This window comes from Pleurodeles waltl, chromosome 8, assembly GCF_031143425.1.
Source record: "Pleurodeles waltl isolate 20211129_DDA chromosome 8, aPleWal1.hap1.20221129, whole genome shotgun sequence".
Taxonomy (NCBI): domain Eukaryota; kingdom Metazoa; phylum Chordata; class Amphibia; order Caudata; family Salamandridae; genus Pleurodeles; species Pleurodeles waltl.
In genome coordinates this window covers 1,453,688,092-1,453,709,297 of record NC_090447.1, presented here as the reverse complement: position 1 = coordinate 1,453,709,297, position 21,206 = coordinate 1,453,688,092, and the positions used below count along the sequence as shown (strand labels likewise).

Sequence of the window (21,206 nt, the reverse complement as noted above, 5' to 3'; positions counted from 1 at the left end):
ACCAGCAAAAAAAAAAAAAATGCTTATGTTTGAGGCTAAATTGCATCTTCCAAAAAAAGAAAACTATATCCTGCCCCAGCATAATGATATATATGTGACCATTTTGGCTTTTGCTTAATTTACCGGCGAATGTACATCTTGGAGCTGTAAATTTAGAAAATGAAGATGTGCAAAAGCGTGTTTGAAGAAAGAAATGTCCCAGTTCCAAACAGCAGATGCAGGAACCCCATGAAATATTATAAAAAATGCAAGAAACAACTGGCCATAGAATGGCAGAGGCGCATATAACGATGGGGCGGGGGGCGGAGAGCAAGTAAATGCAGATGACCATTGGTGGTGAATAGGGGTTGGGGAAATATTCCGATCCATTAGCGGAAGTTTAGCACCATGAAAGCACAGAAGCAGGGATGTGAAGACGGAAGCAGCACCCAAGTGCAACGAGGAGACAGGACTCACATGCACACCAATGGAGTGCCAAAAAATCAAAAGAAAGAAAGTAGGTCCTTGAATGTAAAGCAGTGCAACAATACATGTCACCTACTTAAAAAGGATAGTAAATAAACTATACTCCAAAGGAGGGACAAACATAAGAATAGGAAGGAATGGTATTGAATAAAAAGTAAGCAAATAATATTGATAAGAAAACCAATCAGTAATAAGCAGTGGGATGGGCCAATGCCCACTGTAAGTATTGTCCACAATAGATCTCTCAACATTAGGCAGCTAAAATGTCTGCAGACGATATCTAAAAAAGCAGCCAGAATATGCTCAACTCCAGACACTTAAACAAGAAAAGCAGAAATCTTCAGACATCTATGCCATATGTATGAGGCTGCTTATTATTCCAAGCAACTGGATGGCACTTCACTGGCTTCCCTCAGGTATCCAACCAGCTTCAACCACCTCTTTTAGCATGCTTTAAATTATTTCTGACTTACATATCAATAGAAAATACTGATTCTACTGTTTAGGATTAACACACTTCCGTGTTGTCTAATAAATATGTTTTAATGTGATCATATAATTAGTCAGGATATAATACAATGTGCGTAAGTGCAATTTAACTCAAAGGAATTGATGTCTGTATATTGTGTCTCCTATTAGAACACATCTAGAATTAAAGAAGTATTTCATATGCATTTGTTTAGCCAAACGTTATAGAATGATAGTTTGCTTTTTAGTAGCACTTCTGCCATCTTTCTGTGCTGTAAACAGGAGGAGTTACTATTGTCCAGTTTCATGGTACTCAGTGATATGGTCTATGATGATGAAAGGCTGGGTCTGATTCGCCAGGATCCAAACTCATTGCCTGCAGGCCATTGCATGTGTTAGAGATGGTCACTTTACACTCTGAGCCACCCTACTAGCCAACATGGGCTTGTAGGAAATGAAAAACAAATAAGTCAAAATGCCCTTTGTAGCTTTGACTTTTCTTGAAGCAGGGCTGTGGTACATTTAAATACGTGAGAAAGCAGGGATAAAGCAGAAATCATACCCCTTTGGATTCCTCTTGCGCAGTCTCGTTGGAGTTCACATCGTTTTCTGAAAAGAAAGAAGGGAAAAATGATTAAAAAAATAACTTGGACCTATGAGCAATAAGATTAAGAATATGATTGAGGAGTTATTAACCATGACAGTGGGTCTCCTAATGGAAGTCAGAACTCTCTATTTAAGGCCATCACTTTCTGCAAGGAGTAATGGTTGGACCACCTTACCACATTTATGCCTTGGTACACCAGCTGTCATTTGTCACCCTCATCTAATTAGTGACCCTAACCACCCTACCTTAACCACTCACTCTACCACCGTAATCACAACATAGAACTAGATGTAGGGATTCCAAGGTGCAACAGCATGACAAAATATATCGTGCAGAAAAGGTGCTCCAACAGAAGCACTACACTGTACGCCGTGCCTTATCATAAACACAGTACTACATATTTTCCTCATTATTGATGTCAACATTCATCAACATGCTTTCCACCATGTTATAAACTCACTGATTGTCCTTGCACACTCTTTTTGATCCACATGTGCTTGTCAGCTTCATGCCACTCAGCAAATGACCTTAAGTCAGCTTTTTTAAAGCCCTTGCTGGTGTGATTTCCCCACTATGTCGATGGATCTCTATCTGGCCCAGTCCATTGACACTGCTTATCTACTAAATCATTTGTGTTTGTTCAGCAGTTTAGCCTGGCCTAATTGATTGTTACTCACACCTGACACAGGGCAGCTTGGGTTCTCTTGATAGATAAGACTTAAGTTGCAACTCACCTGTTCTGAACTCACTACTTCCAGTTAGCTACAACCCTGTTAGGTTTACACTGTAATTCTGGTGGTGCTCACTGGAGCAGTGTGTTTTTGTTCTGTACAGAATAACATGGGTACCAAAGCTTAGTCAAGTTCTCCGTGTTCACCTACTATCCTCAACACTGATTCTTCCTTCCAACCAGCTGGACCGTACCCGGAATTGCCCGTTGCAGCATCTAGTGTCAGAACTCCAGCTTGAGCCCTATGTCCTGTGGGTTTTACTCGTTGGGCTCATATCACCCTTCCCTTGTGGCACCTCCCTGTCACAAGCACTCCAAGTCTGCCTTCCCTTGTGGCGCCTTCCTTTCTCAATCACGTCATGATTCCCCTCCCAGAAAGCCTGAATCATTGACCCTTCTGTTTTGCACCTACAGATCATCATATGTCTTTTTAGGAAAAGATATGCTTCCATTGTGACTCATTGAACTGTGCCATAATGTGCTTGCAGTTTCATTATATTTGTTATTTGTTTCCAATTACTGGTTTCACCTGCCACCTGCAAGGCCTCATATCTGTTGTATGTAATATGTGATTTTCCACAGTTTCATTGCAATAGTTCATACTTCCATGAGGGACATGTGACTTCTGGAACACTCTTTTCTTCCAGCATAAATACCTCCTCTTAAGCTGCGGTAGCACTTGGCCTTGTTCCAGTCCATTGCAAACATCATCCCTGCAATCACCTCCTGAGTCGACCGGACCTTCCAGCGCTCCAGTTTTCCAAGTCTTTCTGATGATCCCATGATCCTGGCTTCTGCGATGCTGCTAGTGTCTTCTTTCATGAGTTACGATTCTGCTTCCTCTTGGGCTTCTTGCACCGAGTCTCCTGTCATCATTGGATTATTGGATTCCAGTTAAAGTACTAGACAAGCCTAACCAAACCTCACTTAAGGATATGTTGGGTCTCCAGGTTGACAGATTGGTGACAGGGGAGTTACTGGAAAATGATATGTCTCAGGCCTACCCAGTACCCATATGATACCCCAGTTGACACAGCTGAGATTACAAGCTTCTAGATGAGGTTCCTGGAACCTGGCTGTTAGACTTGTCAGCCTTAGTATGGAGTATGGTCTTCCCCCAAACTGTTTGCCTACTTACCTTCCACTAGTGCTAGATTTTTGCTTCTGTTGGCTTAAGGCCTCTCTGCAATATACCACTGCTAACCAGTGCTAATGTGCTTGTGTTCACTCCCCTAAACATGGTTTGATTGGCATATAACTGTCATATCTAATTTACTTGTAAGTTCCTTTTAGAGTGGTATACCATTTACTCAGGGATTGTAAATTACATGCTACCATTGAACCTTGAGCACAAATTGTCCCACCCACCTATATAGCACTCTAAAACTGACCCCAGGCCTGCCATTGCAGCCTGAATGCAGTGTCACACTGCCATGTCGACTTTACATTTACACCTCCTTGCCAAGCCCTAAACTCCTCTTTTATTACATATATGTCACCCCTAGGTTAGGCCTTAGATATCCCACAAGGCAGGGTGTTGCAATTAAAAGGTGGGACATGTATTTTTAAGTTTTACATGTACTGGTAGTGAAAAACTCCAAAGTTCGTTTTTCACTACTGCAAGGCCTACCCCTCCCATAGGATAACATTGGGCATTCCTTATTATATTTAATAAGCTAGAGAAGGCTAAGTACTAATTGGGAGGAGGTAGATGGGCTATATTTGGTACCCATGGAATTGTAATGATAACCCCTCTTTAATGGTAAAGTCAGATTCTTATTATAATTTTGAAAATGACACTTTTAGAACATTGGCGTTATCCTGCTCTTAGCCCCTTGTGCCTGGAGCCAGTCTTGGGTCACATGACTGGCTACAGCTGACAGTTATACTATGTGAATTCCTCCCAAACAATAGAGGGATTAGATTTTCCTCAATGGGCCATCAAATGGCACGATGGGGGGAGGTGGAGCTGAGCACAGCCCCACTTGCACCTGAATAGGCTGTGTCCTGTCTCATCACAATAAGCCTAACGACCCTATATTGTCGCTGCAGCCAGATGGAGCCAGGGTAGTGGAATCAGGATATTCCATGCACTTCAAAGAACCTTTCCAGAAGCTTCTCCCACCTTCCAGGAGAAGACCACAGGGGTATAAAACCTTCAGATCCACTCTTCGGTTCACAACGGTACCTGCAGTAGTACTCTCAGGGGACTTCCTGCTGCTGTAACTTCCAGTGTACTTTACCACACTGCTGCTGTACCTGGAAAGACTGCTTTGCTTCCTCCAGGCTGCATTAAACCCTCAGAGGCCAGCCCTGCTGCTGAGCCTTGCATCCATGGCTACACTCAGGAATACCAGAAGTGACTCCAACTGCTAGTTTGATGTCCTCCTGTTTGGAGCGACAGGGTCGTAACAGGTTCCAACCATCTTGAGCCCGCACTTGGACCTAGTCTGACTGTGCCCTGAACCTCAACAAGGTCTCCATCCACTTCTGGATCCTTGGTTGTGGGGCTACAGGTTTCCAGGTGGCCAATTTCCAAAACTGAGGACTTGGAAAAAATGTGCTCTGGGAACCAGGAGGAAACAGGGACCTTGTGGAATTGTCTTCGGCTACAGCCCTCAGCTTCATCCTGCTGGAGATTTTTGACTTCCATTTCAGCGACTAAGTCTGAAGATAAAAATCTTCACCATGACTTCACTCCACAGCCATTCGAAGATGACGCTCCATCCTTGGACACTCTTGCAGTTTTGTCTTGCTGAACTTCTACCTTCTCAGCCATTTTATTTCAGAAATGATCTACGTCTCTAGGTAAGAGCTGATTGGGCCCAATCCACTTGGTCTAACAAGACCAGATGCCCATGGTTGGCGCTTTGATCTTTAAGATGCTTTTTGAACCCTAACCTTTAAAAAATTCAAAACTCTGGTCCTACTAATTGGATTTTTGGTAGTTTTGGTGTCAATTTATTAAAATGTACTCAGTTTTTCTAAATTGGATTGGGATTTTTCTTGTGTTGTTTTTCAACTTTATTACTGCCTGTTTGCTGCATTAATACTTTACACATTGCCTCTAAGTTAAGCCTGACTACTTTTGTGCCAAGCTACCATGGGTTAGGCACAGGTTAATTTAGTGACTTTTTGTGGTTCACCCTGCAAGGCATTGTGACTGTTGCTTGATCAAGGCTCACACACCAGACAACCAACAACCCAATTTCTCACACTGGCATCTTTGAGCATAGCAGTAAAAGTGACCCAGGGGTGGACCTCGGGAGTCACTGTTAGGCACCTACAGGAGTGGGTTGCCTGTTAGCTAGATAATATGTCAGCTCTCCTGTTAACAGAGGTGTTGTGAGGAAGCTTTGTCTGCTGGCTGCTCAAGGAAGGACATTCAACCCTGCTCTCTTAGGTGGCAAACAGGTCAGTGTCCCCTGGGAAAGCCCCTGCAAGGTTGTCACCCTGAGTAGTTTTCTGGCTCACCTCTAGGTGTGAAGTGGCAGCCTTATTGACACCATGTGTGTTGTTGTTCACTTTGCAGTGTCAGCTAAAGGAAGTGTATTGGACCATGTATCTCAGAGAAGAACAAGACTTATGGCCCAGAAGTGAAACCATGTTGGGTGGGCACCTAGGAGAGGGAGTGGGCTGCTCTTTAATTTCAAGATGTTGGGCTTCCGGGGACATCTTTAGGTCTTAAACTGTACCTTGAGGGCATAGTGAGTTGTAAGCAACGTAGAGAGAAGGGTTTGTCTCTACCCCCTTACCTTGTAGACCTTTCCCACACCATCTTTTGATTGTGTCAGTGCACAGAGAGGAAGGGGAGGGTTTGAGCAGTGTGTCTGCTCCTTTATGGGAAGATCTGATAATGAGCAATGCGATTGTTCTTCCAATTTCAAAGATTTGATTTTGTTCCACTCTGAAAGCATTAGTGGAAAGAAATGATCTATGAGCTGAAGCCACTTACCAGCATCCCTGCATTTATGGATAAATTAAAAAGACTTCTTTCCAAAGTGAGATTTCCCAACATGTCCAAAATGTCCCGACACTAGGAACCCCAATCCTCTTTTGAAAGAAACCATGCACTATGACTCTAAGCTCTGCCTATGAGGCCCCATCGACTTCCTCAGCCTCTGGTAACATCTTCCCATCTAACTCATGAATTAATGAAAGCAATAAGTCACTCACGACTCCAATAGTGTTAGTGATAGAGGTGCAACGAGACTTAAGTCGACATCTAAGCAACAAAAACCTCTAACTAAATAAATATTTAAAAAAATAAATGTATCCTTTGACATTGTTTGGACTCACTGCTACTCCACACAGAACAAGCACTGAGAAGATGGCTGTGAAAGAAACACATTGTAGAGTCAGAAAATGACATCAATTGAAAATGACTGACCTTTGCTCGTTCGGAAGTTGATGCACAGGATGACTGAGCTTGTGAAAATGACTAGGCAGAAGGTCCCCAGCGATGCATAAACATACACTTGCCATATCACGCTCTTCTTTGAAGATGTCTCTGGGGGCTCTGTGATGTTTACGTGCTCTGCCACATCATCTGCAAGTGGCAGTCAATTCGATTATTTATCATCCAAAATATCAGGAGTTCATGTATCCCGACAGATAACGCAAGTAAAATCACATAAAGAGATATTGAGCAAAAGTATGTGAATGCATGCTAACAACCAGATGAAAACATACACCATGGACCTTATCATTAGCAACATGCACTGTGCCATAACTGGTTTGTGAACATTCATTTGCATACACTCAGCTGTGTTGTTCTGATCCATATGTCTGATCATCAGTTAGTGCACATGCTCAATGCTGTGATTACCCCATATGAGCATATTACAGCTTTTGTGGGTCGGTGCACCTTTTTATATAGTTGTTTGTAACTGGGAATAACTTGTTTTGCCATATTTTGCGCTGGCCTTAGTGCTGCTGGCGCCTGGTGCGACAATCTTTTCTGGTGCGCCCCCCGACCACCTTGTCCACGGATTCCCTCAATACCACCCTTCAACAGTCCCCCCTTCTCTCCCTAGCCCCTCCTTCACATGTAATTAATTTGTATTTATAGCGCTACTCCTACTGGTGTAGTGTGTCAGAGGCCTTCACACCACAAGCACTTAATAGAGAGACAATGAATCATACATGTGTGATTCAGTCTATAGGAATGTTACATAAGGCAATGAGCACTACAGGTTGTAGGAATAACATGTCACCCGCTAGTCAGTATATTCTAAGAGAGCTAGGTGTAGAGAAGAACAAATTCAGGATCTGTACCATATCTCAGAGGATGGGGTCTGCTTTATTAATAAGAATGCATTTCCGCCTAAACAAACCCTTTTTCAGAACGTTAGGATAATGAAAGACCGGGAAAAAAGAAAACACGTTCTAATCCATACCTTGCAATGTAGAAGCAGCTCTTTCATGATAGTTCATAGGTCAATGTGTTGTGTTAGGATTGTAATTTATGAACTGCACATAACAACGTTCTTTGCCGCAGGCTTAGTTATCACCTGCGCTACTTTATGACGAGTCAAAGCTCAAACTAGACAAAACTCCATCTCTCTCTAGGAGGAACAGAAATAACTAGCGTTAGCTTGACATTTTATTTCTAACACAGGTCCCCAAGGACAGTGCCAGGTACGGCTGCGCCAGTCGCACCTCCCTAGAGCCGGCCCTGGATATATTGCTTACTCTATTTTCTGGCGTCACTAATTCTGACACCCACACATCCCCACTGTTGCCTTTTGTGCACTATCAGTAATTGCTCATTAGAGAGGGATATTTTGCATACCACCTGCTGTCACCTGTGCACCAATCTCAACACTTGGCCGGCTGGGTTCTATGAAGCAGACATCATGATGTAGCTCTCCTGTGTACAGTGCAGCCTAATAAGTTAGGAGCTGTTCCTTGGTTGAATAAATATATCTATGCCAAAATTGAAAAGTGTGTATTTAAGACACAAATTTGTGTATTTTCTGAAATCACAAGTAGGCCCGGGTGGGGTGAATTGAGTCCAGCTTCGTGGAATTCCGTGGCGTTGAAAATAAACTCTATGGAATTCCGCGAAGCCGCAGTTCCATGCCCTGTGGAGTCCTCCTGAATGAGCCCATCCCAGAAGCGCTAAGCAGGGTCGGCCCTGGTCAGGCAGGCCTGACCCTGCTTAGCACTTCTGAGATGAGCGCATTCAGGAGGGTCGTAGGCAGTGAAAGCTGGCATTTCAGGCCTCTTGTGCACCGGCTTGTCCCGTGTGTAGTGCACATGGGACAGGCCGGTGCACAAGAGGCCTGAAACGCCAGCTTTCTTTTGGTGCCTACAGCCCTGGCCTGACTTCAGGTCAAGGCCCTAGGCAGCAAAAGCTGCAGGCATGTTGAGCACCGGCCTTCCCCCTTGTGCACTACACACAGGACTGGCCGGTGCACAAGAGGCCTGAAACAGCATGCATTGCGCCACGTAAATATGAAATGGTGATTTTTGCCTCGTTGAGCCACATTAGCGGAAAAAAAATGATGCTAATGTGGCACAAGGAGCCTCTAGGGCCTTTTAAATCTGGCCCCTATTACTAATATTAACTTGGTGCCAGGGGCATTGCAGCTATGCGTATTACCCATGCAGAGGCATTCCACGTTGACAAAGCAATTTTTATATTAGTGTTGGGAAGCATGCCTGATGCACAGAGGTGATTACCTCTGTAATCATTATATGGTGGGCACTAATGTAATATTTTCTGATGTCGTCAATATTAAAACTCTATAAATATTATTAGCTCAGATTATTTTTCACTGAACACGAGTAGTTCCTATTACTAAAAAGGTTGGAAACCACTGGTCTACGGTTTCAGCATTGTAGTCTGTTAGGCCTGACAGCCTTAGGGTGGTCTTCCCCCCAATTTTTTTGCTTGCCTACCTCCATTTTTTCTGAACTCGTTTTTGCTGTTTTTTAAGACTTTGCACACTTTACCACTGCTGACCAGTACTATAGTGCTTGTGCTCGCCCCCAAACGTGGTAATATTGGCTTCTACCCAATTGGCATATTTAATTTACATATAAGTTCCTAGTCAAGTGCACTATATGTGCCCAGAGTCTTAAATTACCTGCTACTAGTGAGACTGCAGCACTGATTGTGCCACCCACATGAGTAGCCCCTAAACCATGTCTCAGGCCTGCCATTGCAAGGCCTGGGTGTGCATTTTACGGCCACCTCAACTTGGCATTTAAAACCCTTTGCTAAACCTTAAGCTCCCCTTTTCTTACATATGGGTCACTCTTAAGGTAGTCCCTATGTGACCCACAGGGCAGAGCACAGTCTATTTAAAAGGCAGGACATACACTTTTAAGTTTTACATGTCCTGAGCCTGCTCCTCTCATAGGCCAGCATTTGGAATTCCTTAATATACTTTTAAACTGTAATTCCTGATCAGAAAGGAGCAGCTACATCATGTTTCATATCTTTTGAATGATAGTGATAAACCCTATTTACTAGTGAAGCTGATTTTAATATTACTTTTTTAGAAATGTCATTTTTAGAAAGTAGGCATTTCTCTGCTCTAACTGCTCTGTGTGCCTTACAGCCTGTCTCCAAAACATGACTGGACTGGGATGAGTGACAGCTACATTTGTGCATTCCATCCAGACAGCCACAAACACATGACACTCAACTGTATCTGCATTCATCTGCATACTGATGGGTCTTCCTGGGCAGGAAGGATGGGAGGGGCTCACACTTACACTTCAAAGGGTAGTGGCCTGACCTCACACAAAGGACTGATTGCCCCTCACAGATAGCATGGCAGACAGGACTAGGTTGAAAGAGAACTGGTGCACTTCAAAGCCACTCTTTGAAGTCTCCCCCACTTCAAAGGTGCTTTTTGGTATTTTGGATTGTGGTCCCTACTTGGACAGGGTGCATACATCTGCCAACTGGAGACCCAGTTTCTAACTTGGACCTGCTGCACATCTGCAAGACATGTACAACCTTGCCATACAATCTGCATCTTGCCTCTGTCCTCAGACAGGGCTAACCAATCTTAATAAAACCGAAAAAAAAATTTAAAAATAAAACTTTATTGGTTTACAGGGATATCACTTAGACAGTACAATGCAAAGAATCACACTTTAAGCATCATGTCATTTTATCCTCCTCAGTTTCTTTGGGCATAAGCACACCAGCCAGAGTTGTATGTTTATAAATACATATCTGTATTTTCACCGTAATTTCTGGTAAACAACAATGCTAATAAGAAGGTACATTTCTATGGTTCCCTAAGTCCAATATACAACAGATTGAAACTCCTCCTCCCCATCTGCTACTGTGCTAACCAGCTACAGTACAATTAATATAAGATCACAGTAAACAGGGCTCTAGTGCCTCTGGTACACCCACCCTTGCCCCAGAGCTCCACCGGTCCCACCTCAACACTCGCTAGGGCATAATCAGTACAGCACAGAGCACTGTCTCTGGATGCAGCCAATCCCTGTGGCTCCTTCAGTTCAGTCAACATAGAGGGACCAGGCTCATGTATCATTCTCAAGTTCATCATCTCTACAGACCAGCCTCATCTGCAATCGCCCATTCAGAGACATCTTTCAAGCACGCTGCATACCTGGGGGGTGCCGAACTGCGCTATGTTATTGCTATGTGTCTACTTGCAACTACCAGCTCAAGGAGAACAATAAAACTGAAACATGTGTCCTATTTGCATGTGTTCCTATTTAAAAGTGATAGACCTTGAAGTTCGTTCTTTTGGGTCGGGCAAAGACTGATTCGTAAATTGTTGTTGAGATTGATATATCACTGCGAATCAGCATCTCACATGTTCTTAGCAACTTTCTTCTGCTTCATTTGAAATCCATGCACTGCTTCTTTGCAATCTCATTCTTACAATTCTAATCTCACAAAATTTTCATGGATGTAGTTTTAGGACATTGTTTGGGTTGTGACAACCCCCAAATAAAAACTTTCTTGGTTTAAGCATTGGGTCTGGGGGCCTTGAGTCTGGTCTTTGGTGCCTTTGTTGGTTTTTCTCATCATCCTCATTGACTGAAAAGTTATTTTTTTAAAGAAAGTTAGAGAGAAGCCTACCTAATGCAAATAAGTAGTAAGCCTGTTCCTCATGGGGACAGTGTATCCCGAACCTTGGTCATCCCTCCACACGTCAGCATTAGTTGGGAAATTTGCGATCTTCCCACCCCCCAAATCTCACTGACTAAGCTATGCCTCTGAATATTGTGAGCTTCCATTACAATTGCTAGTTTCATTATACATGCACGCCATCGCACTATGCTGGTTAATGTCATTCTCCCTTTCACTGTGGCACTGTAGATCCAGACTTTGGCATTTTACGCCGGGTACGTGCTGGATCCAAAAATAATTTTCTCAGAATGCGCGGGAAACCGCGGTAGGTGAACATGAACGACACACCAGGCACGTTGTTGTTCAAAATGTCTTTAAACTTATTGCAATTAGTGTTTAAGTTTATCTGTGTTTAAAAACTGAGTTTATAAAAAAAAAATACACACGTGTTACTAACAATCGCAACATAAAGATGGACTTGATGAAAAATGATTTATTAACTAAAGAAAAAGATCCATCATTGTAGGACATTTTTACTTTGTTTTCATGTTTCAATAACTATTTTTACTTGCTTTTTAGAAAATATTTTTAATATATTCTGGCTACACAACTTTTTCACTTCCCTAAAACCCAATGAATGCACATTCCGTGCTTAGGGATAAACCTCTATTTTTCTTACCACAATTAAATATTCTGACAATAGGGCACATGAATCCTGCCTGTCAACCTCTGCTGTTTCAAGTCCAGCAGCCCCTTCTCTAGACTTCTTAGACATCCCTTCCCTGTAGGGTCGTGTTGTTTCTGGTGGGTCAGTGTCTGACAAAGTCCTATTAACTTGGAAAATGATTGGTCCATGATTGAGTCAGAGATGGTGTTCGGGTCGTACCCCAGGGTCTGGTAATGACCTCACACCTGTGACCTGAGGCATGATCTTGCCTGGCACCTGAATCCCGCACTCTGGCTATGCTTACAGAGCTCACAGTTAAACCTGCAACTCAGCACTGCTCACATTTGTGTACTATGCACTGGTCAAGCCTGCTGACGTCATAACTATATCCAGACTCTGTTCAAACCTGCAAGAACCGTACCTGTCCTACATACCTTGGTCTTGTGTCGCACCTAGAACCCGAGCCCTAGTCATGCTCATATCTGCTCTGAGAAGTACTGAAAAACACACCGCTATACCAAATGATCAGGCCTGTTGGACTCTCACCTGTACCCAACACTCACATTAGGCCTGTGTAGCCCACACTGGTACCCTGCTCTTTGACCTATCCAGTGAAGCTTACACCTGTGTCCACAACCAGATCTGTGCTACTTTAAATGTGCCTTCTGCTCAGTCAGGAGAATGAAGCGCACACCTGGGCCTTTAGCCCATGTTCGGTCTAGTTTGGAGCACAAATTCATTGTATACCACACAGGGCCAATGCACTGTTTTCGAATGGTATATCTACCAGCCTGTCCAACTAGTTTTGGAAGGTTCAAAAAGTTCTGCAATGATGCGAGGGGCACGTAATCTTGATCAATTCTTTATTGTGAATCTATCACAGTGAATGCTGGGCCAACACGTGTTTCGCAATGTGTATTGCTTCATCAGTGCAATAAATGTATTATTTACATCAATGACTTTGATATTCAGTATCTGTCTTGCTCCATTTGATAATTTACATGATGCTACTTCTGTTATATGATCAACATTAATTTCCTGTAGTTCTCACTATTGGACTTGTTCCACTTTAGACGTTAGGGTGTAGTGCTGCTGACATTTTACCAATATTACGTTACTTTTAATTTCTCTACCGTCAGGTGAGGTGCTCCTCGTATCATTGCACAACCTATTCAAGTCAGGCTTGCAAAGCTCATGCCTGTGCTCACAGTAAGGTCTGCAGTGCTCTCATGTATACTACATGCCCATTGGTTCTGAGTAACTCACACCTGTACTTCTACACTATGCTCTGGGCAGAACTCTGGAGAGCGTCTTTACATCTTTAACCAGCACCTCTATCAAGGCTGTGGAAATTGACACCTGTACCCCTACGATGCTGTCATCTATACCATAGTCTTGTTCAGGCGTGTGGAGCTCGGGCCTTCACCGAGTGCATGGGTTGGCCCTGTGGAGCTCACTCCTGTATCCCAGGATCCAGGGAGGCATCTGATGCAATCTCCACACACAAGCACCCTCTGCTCCACTCAGGCATCTAGAGCATACTGCCCATCAATACCTCATGCTCCAGTCAGGCCTCTGAAGCTTATAACAGTTCCTGTGCCACATGTGCCAATCAGGGCTCCAGTGAACATCTCAAACTGGTACTCTGTGCTGCGACAGGCTTGTAGAGCTCACATCTATATATGATCCTTGTGCTCCTGTGAGGAAAAGCCTCTTTCCAAACAGATCGCTTTGTTGTGTGACCTCACCTGAGAGTTGCCACAGCACTATCTGTTTTCTCTCGTGCCTTATATCATTATTGGAAACGTGAAGGGTATTTTCCTTTCAAATGCATTTTGCTAGAGGTTATAAGTGTCTGCATCACTAAAATTATGTGTATTTTTTCTCCCTGAAGTACAAGTTACTTACCTTCGGTAACGAAATGTGTGGAAGAGACATATTCTAGTATATTCGTGTAGGACCACGACCTACTTCTGGCACAGGGACCTTTTCTGTAGCCCCCTTGGCCAAGAGAGCCGCGACTTACTGTCAGAGAAGTGCCAAATGATCTTCCGGAAGGTGATGGAAGGATAGTGGCATGTGTGGTGGAGCAGATTCGAAAGGGAGGGAGTAGCCCTTTCGAACGATCTGCAAAACCCACCCGTCCGTGGTGATATGTTCCCAGTGGGGCAGGTGATGACGAATCCTGCCACCAACTGGATGGGAGTGAGAGGATGGACTAGGAGGGTTTGGAGGCTGCAGCGGGGGCATAGGTGGACTGGACAGACCTCTGGTTCCCTGTCCCATGGGCACGTGGGATTCCGCATCCTCGGCCAAGCATATGCTGACCAGCATGCGAGGCACAGTGGCTGTGTGGAGGAAGCAACAGGGCCCCCCTTCCGTGTCCACAAAAGGGGCGAAAATTGGACTGTGGTTGGCCAGGGGCCGAGGAAAGACCGAGGGACCGAGCCGTAGCCCGGGAATCCTTGAATCTCTCCAAGGCCGAGTCCGCTTTGTCTCTGGCCAGATGGTTGCCATCAATGGGCATGTCCATGAGTGACTGTTGGCCGTCCCCTAAAAAAACAGAAGTTTGGAACCAGGCATGGTGCGGTAAGGCCAATGTTGTACCAAGCAATCTGCCCAGAGAGTTGGTCGTATCCAGCCCACAACGGATTGTGAACTTCGCCGCGTCTCTCCCATCGTTCACAGCTTGGGAGACGATAGCACAGGCCTCCTATGGTATCTGCGGCAGGACTTGCGCAATCGTATCCCACAGGGAGTGTGTATAGCGACCCAAAAGGCATGCGGAGTTTACAGACCACAGCGCTAGACTAGAGAAGGAAAACAACTTCTTGCCAAACCACATTTTTGGATTCCCTACCCGGGGGTGCAGAAGGGAACGCACCTGAAGAAGAGGAAGCCTGGATAACAAGACTCTCAGGCATGGGGTGTTGGGACAGGAATTTAGGGTTGTTCGGAGCAGGCCGATGGCGGCGTGAGATAGCCCTATTCACAGGAGCCCCTGTGTTGGGTTTGGACCAAAAGGACAAAAGGACATCGGTGAGGGCTTCATTATACGGTAAAAGGGGTTCTGAAGCAGAAGCCCCAGGCTGAAGCACCTCCGTCAGGAGATTAGACCTGACCTCTACAGTAGGAAGCTCAAGGTCAAGGACCTCAGCTGCCCTACTGACTACCATACCATATGTCGCTCCCTCCACCACAGCCACGATAGGAGGAGAAAGCATGCCAGCATCAGGAGAAGTATCCAGACCACTGGCTTCGCCCAATTCCTGTGCCCAGTCCATAGTAGGGTCATCCTGGTATTCATAAGGATTCAGGGACCCCTCCAATTCCTCCCCATATTCGTACCCATAGGAAAAAGGGTCTGAATCCGACCTGGGGCGAATAAGCCCCATCGAAGCCGAAGGTGGCGTCGGTCAAGGCAGCTCCGACTTCGAGTCATTGAGTATAAGAATTGGGTCAATGTTGATAGTGGGCACCACCGACGTCGGGAGCGACAATATTCGACCCAGCGCTGGGGAAGGTCTCATGGGTGCGACCGGCGCCGGTGCAGATCTGCACACGGATCTGGAGGTGACATCGGTGGCCGGGACCGAAGCTGCCAGCGCGGAACCCGAAGGCCCCTCAGCCGAACCCCTTGGGTTCAAAGGAGCTGTATCGGGATTGGCCCGCCCAAATATGAGGCGCACGGCCTCGTAAAACTCTATTAGTTGGGTGGGGTCATTCTGGCTCTGGGAAACTCGGGGAAGCCCAGAGCCGACCCAGGCGCAGGCTCCGAGGATGGAGGCCTAGTGCATGGACTCTCACTCTGCGTCGGCCAAGCAACGGGGCGAGGTCGAAGAGCGATGGGACTTCTTACCTTGACCCGAGGATTTAGAAGAAGACGAGTGTTGATGACTTCGCGACCGATCTCGAGAACTTCCTCTGGAGCGAGACCGGGACCTACGCGGAGTCGAGTGCCGGGCCACCATTAGCTTTAGGGACCGCTCCCTCAAAACCTTTGGTTGCATGGCCCGGCACTCAGAGCACGACTTTGGGTCGTGGTTGCGCTTGAGGCACCAGAGACAAACGCGATGAGGATCCGTCACTGACATTGTCCGATGGCAGTCCTCACAAGGCTTGAACCCGGTCTTCGGTGACATCCTCGATGCTCCAAAGTCGCACTGTAAAAACTCAACAAAACGGTCAAATTCAGCCAAAAATTAGCCAGGGTAGCTCTTTTCCAGATCAGCGCATGACGTGGAAAGAAAAGAACTGACGTCACTGCACGAGAGTGGCGTCTATGTACTACTCCCGACGTCATCATGGCGTCCACGACGCCTAAGACGCCTGCGGAAACGTCCGACGCCAGCTACTGGCGCACAAGGGTATTGCTCGAAGAAAAATCTCCGGATCCAGTCTGACACCTGGGGGAAAATTCTAAGGTAAGGAATCTGCAACTAGAAGTCTCTATCAGATCTGCTGTGTACATGTTGCTTCCTTTAAAACATTATGAAAAAAGATAGGTAGACAAACGTGAGAAATGCTAAACACCTAAATGCAGGTACAGTATCTGCACTCTCTTCATACATCCAGAGGGCATCCTATTTACTTCTCTAACCAGAATTTCCTTTGAACATAGAGGAATGAGTAAGATCTAAGGGGCAGATGTAGCAAAGTAAAATTTTGCGAGTTGCAAATTGCGAGTCATACCGACTCGCAATTTGCAACTCGCAAAATTTTATGCAGAAAGGTGTCTCAGACACCTTCTGCGACTCGCTATGGGGTCGCTAAGACCCACCTCATGAATATTAATGAGGTGGGTCGCATTTTGCGACCCCATAGCGAGTCCATGCACTCACAGGGATGGTGGCCTGCTGGAGACAGCAGACCTCCATGTTTGTGACTGCTTTTTTAATAAAGCAGTTATTTTTTTTTCTTTTTGCAGCCCGTTTTCCTTAAAGGAAAACGAGTTGCAAAAAGAAAAACTTCTGAAGCCATTTGGCTTCGTTTTTTTCAGAGTAGGCAGTGGTCCATAGGACCACTGCCTGCTCTGAAAAAACATTTTTTTCGGCATTCACAAAGGTGAAGGGGTCCCATGGGGACGCCTTCCCTTTTGCGAATGAGTTACCACCCACTTCAAGTGGGTGATAACTGTGAGTTGGTTTGCGACCGCATTCGCGGTCACAAAGCAACTCAGCATGGCGATGCGGTCGCAAATAGGAAGGGAACACCCCTTCCTATTTGCGAGTCGCATCCCCAAATTGCGAGTTGGTATGACTCGCAATTTGGGGATGTGCATCGCGTTAGGCTGTTTGCACGGCGCAAACTGCGTTTTTCGCAGTTTGCGACATGCAAACAGCTACCTACATCTGGCCCTAAATGTTGTCAACAACCAAATAAATACTGGTTAACTAAGGAAGTCACGTCATACTACACTTCTGCCATTCCTAAGGACTGTGAATATATACATGCAACTATTAGCCAACTGGATGACATTCACATTGTTGATCTCATGATGGAAGGACAAATTGATTTTCTCAGAATTTGTTCTTGTGATCCACATGTTAATTCACCTATCTATGGGATCTGCTGGTGTTGTCTACTAACTGGTAATGAGGATTCTAGACAGTGTGGCAATGATCCTCTGGACAATCCGCAAGCCCCAAGCCGCTCGCAAGCCGAAATTGCCCAGGGTCGTTACAAGGTCAGGGCAGCTGCGCTACTTGTCCATGCCCTACTCTTATGAAGGCCCACACTGCTGTTGAAGAAGGTATGTATATCACAAACATTTGTTTTGTAATATTTTCAGAGAAGGCAGTCAAAGGCAGCAGCCTCAAATGGCACCAGCATACTGAGGATGTCTCCAGACATTTTCCCAAGCGTTGTCTCTGTTTCAAAGAAAGTTTTGTGGGACCACTAATGGTTTCTGATCCAGGCCTTATAGAGGCTTCTGACAAGTTTGAACATAGCAGTTCTACATATACATTCTAATCAAGAAGTAATGGAGAAGTACAGCCATCAACTTCCTCAGTATCAAATGATCTATTAAAACGCAGATTAAACCGAAACAAACATTCTGTCATGTATCCGTCTCCGTATCAAAGTCAAAGCAAGGCCTGTAAAATGCAAATCAAACTGCTTGTTTTAACCCGAGACTTGTGCACCCCAAGGTATTATTCAAGACAAAATTATGTCACTAACGGAAATATCTTTGGAGAATATGGTCTATATTTACTTATGACGTCAATGTCTTTTGCTGTCTATAAATAATCATTGTATGTGCATCTTTGCCTCTAATAAAAATACTAAACAGACAGAAAAGGAAATATATCCTTAATTCAGAATCAAACTGTTTTTAGTCACAAGCCCACATAATTTCATGCTATACCATTGAACAAATAAATGCACTCTTGTGCCATGTGTCAGAATGACTGATTGATTATCTGGTTGATAGGAATAAAAAAGATAGTTCAGTTGACTGTTTTGTGAAGCTCAGAGGACAGTCATCTTCCAAAGGACAGGCATTGGGAATTCTAGTTACGCATGCGTCAAGATGGCCAATCCGCCTAACCTACCATTCACTTCACATACCGATGAGGACATAAAGAAGTGTGAGGTCAAAAGCGCGCAAGCGCTTTGATCTGTTGTAAGTATTGTAGGATTTTAACCACACCCATCGCTTTCATTTATTCCTGGTCTTGCCTTTCAAAAATCAATTGATGCCATTAGTAAATGCTTTATGTTTGTCCCGCCTTGAGGCTGTTTTTGTCACGCCTTGCAGACTGCCCCTGTTACATGGCGAAATTGCATGATTGACGATATACTTCAGCGTGCCTGATCCATTTTTTTTCCTTTTGTCTCTTCCCTTCATGCTGCATGGTGGCAATGGCGCTCACAATGCGAACAGGCACAAAAGTGTGAACTTGATCGGTGGTGTTGGAGTGCTGCTCATATTGTTCAAGGATACGTATTCAGAGTCATTTGTTGTGGCTCTCTCCTTAAACACTTGTAATTTGTAAAGTCTTTACGTAAAACAGAAATCCTCAAAGCGAAAGCAGCTCTCCCTGCACAGCGGGAGAGTCAATACTACAATATTCACTGCACTACGGAAAATCTACCCATAAGGCTTTGCAAGGCATTACTTTCACAAAACATTTTTGCTCATAACTCTGTCTAGGTCATCTCTGGCTCCCCACGCTAGGTTAGTGGGGACACCAAAATAATAACTCCTCCCACCATTCAGTGTCTTTTTGAGTGCTTTCATGGCTGGGACTTTTGCTTTACAGCCGAGAATAGCTTGTGTGTTTTTAGGGCCTTGTTTGTAATGTCTTTGGTATAGGCTTGTTACTCTTGAAAATGTGTAATGCACTAGGCTCTCTACGGGGTAAATAAATGGTTCCACTGCATTATTTATTGACATTTTCTTTTTGTGTGGTTATGTCCTTTAGGGGCTAACTACATAGTCACATACCCATGTTTCTTACAGATGCTGTTTTCATTGTGGTTTCCTCTAGGGACTGTTCTGAGCATGACAATCATATCAACCTACTAAAATATTTGTGGCACAGAAACTTGCCCCATAATGTTTTGGAGGGCATTCCTTTTACAAAACGTTTTTGCTCATAACTCTGCCTTTGGTGGTCATAGGACAATGGGACAAGCTTCAAAACAGTGACTACAATGTCTCTCTCTGTCTACATCATCTCCTGGTCCCCACACTATGTTAGTGGGGACACCAAAATAATAACCCATACCACCATTCATTATCTTTTTAAGCTCTCTCATGGTTGAGGAGTGGCGTTAGCATGGTGCAATAAGGAGAAATGCTTTCATTTCTCCTCGATTTTTGCTCTTTCTATGTTTGCTGCATTCCGCAGAAAGAGTAAATCGCCATTAAAGATTCCTTTTGTGCAGGAAGGTGTCCCTTCCTGAACAAAAAAAATCTCACCCGCAACACAGACATCCCTGCACCATGGCGCAAGGGTGGATGTGTTGGCGCTCAGCAGCAAATTTAGCACAGGGGAAATTTAGCCCAGGAGTATTCTTGTTAATACGAAGCATCCCTGCATTTTGGAAATGACTGAGCGTGGCACTGCCAAATGTGGTGCAGTGTCAGGTTCCGTCATTTTCTTATAAATGAGGCCCTATGTGTTTTTAATTTAGCTGAGAGGGTCAAAGGTCAAAGTTGCAAAATATATTTAGAAATTTGGATTTTTAGACATTTGACTATTGAGAAAGTGACAGCTACTGTTGGAAAACTGCAGTTGGCAGCCAAGTTAAAGTATCGACTAAGCGCATCATATTCCATCTTATGGAAAACCCAATCAGTATAAATCTATCTAAATGATCTTCAAAGTTCTTCGTCACCACTATAAGGCAAGCTGCCAGTGAAAAACAATGGTGGAACCAAGTATACATTTGTCAGCATTTTGCCAAGGAAACCGTTGCAAAGAGAGCTTTCTGCATTAAGGCCCAGGTTGAAAGAGATGGGCTAAACATATCTCCTTTGTGATTCGTCAACAATGAGAATCAGGAAAAATTATATTTCTAAATTGTGAGAAATTGGAATGGTGTTTGAGGGGGGTGCAAGACCTTCTCAAGTGTTAGCCACAATCCTTGTCAGGGTGAACCACAAAGTTAATACATTAACCTGTGTTTAACACTCTGGTAGCTTGGTACAAAAACAGTCAGGCTTAACTTAGATGCGAAGTGTATAGTATTCATGCAGCACTTAAATGGTAATAAAGTGAAAACACAACACAAGACAAACCCCACACCAATTCAGAAAAATAGAGTAAAGTTCATTAAATTATTTAACACCAAGAATCCAATCAGTATAACCAAAGACATGCAAGTTCAAATATGTAAGTTAAGCATAGTACATAAAAGTACAAAGAACCACTCATGATTATCCAGTCATGCAAGACCAGGTGAAAGTCAAAAGTTCAGGGCAACCACAATGGAGCACGGGCAGCATACAGGGGCTAGGTTAGTCCCACTGAAAAAGTTCAGCCCAAAGGGCCCAATTCATGGTGGAGGAGGCCACGAGGTGGAGGGAGAGCGTCATGGATGGTTGTTGCTGTGGCACGAAAAGGAGGTAGGGAGTCGTGGACGGCTGTAGCGTGGAGATCCTATTGGGTGTCACAGACGGTCGTTGCTGGTGGTTTGCATTGGCAGTGACAACAGGCTGCTGATGCTTTAGTGTGAAGTGCAG

The 21,206-nt window shown here is 44.5% G+C and overlaps 1 protein-coding gene across 1 annotated transcript in view; it reads right to left on the bottom strand.

Annotated features, from left to right (window-relative positions):
* The window catches only part of LOC138248761 (uncharacterized), a 68,266-nt gene that overhangs the window by 10,551 nt on the left and 36,509 nt on the right, over window positions 1-21,206 (bottom strand). The window contains exons 3-4 of the mRNA XM_069202634.1: window positions 6,661-6,819; window positions 1,496-1,542 (exon numbers count right to left, since the gene is read on the bottom strand). Coding sequence (XP_069058735.1) covers window positions 1,496-1,542; window positions 6,661-6,819 — 206 coding nt within the window. The remainder of the gene's footprint in view (window positions 1-1,495; window positions 1,543-6,660; window positions 6,820-21,206) is intronic.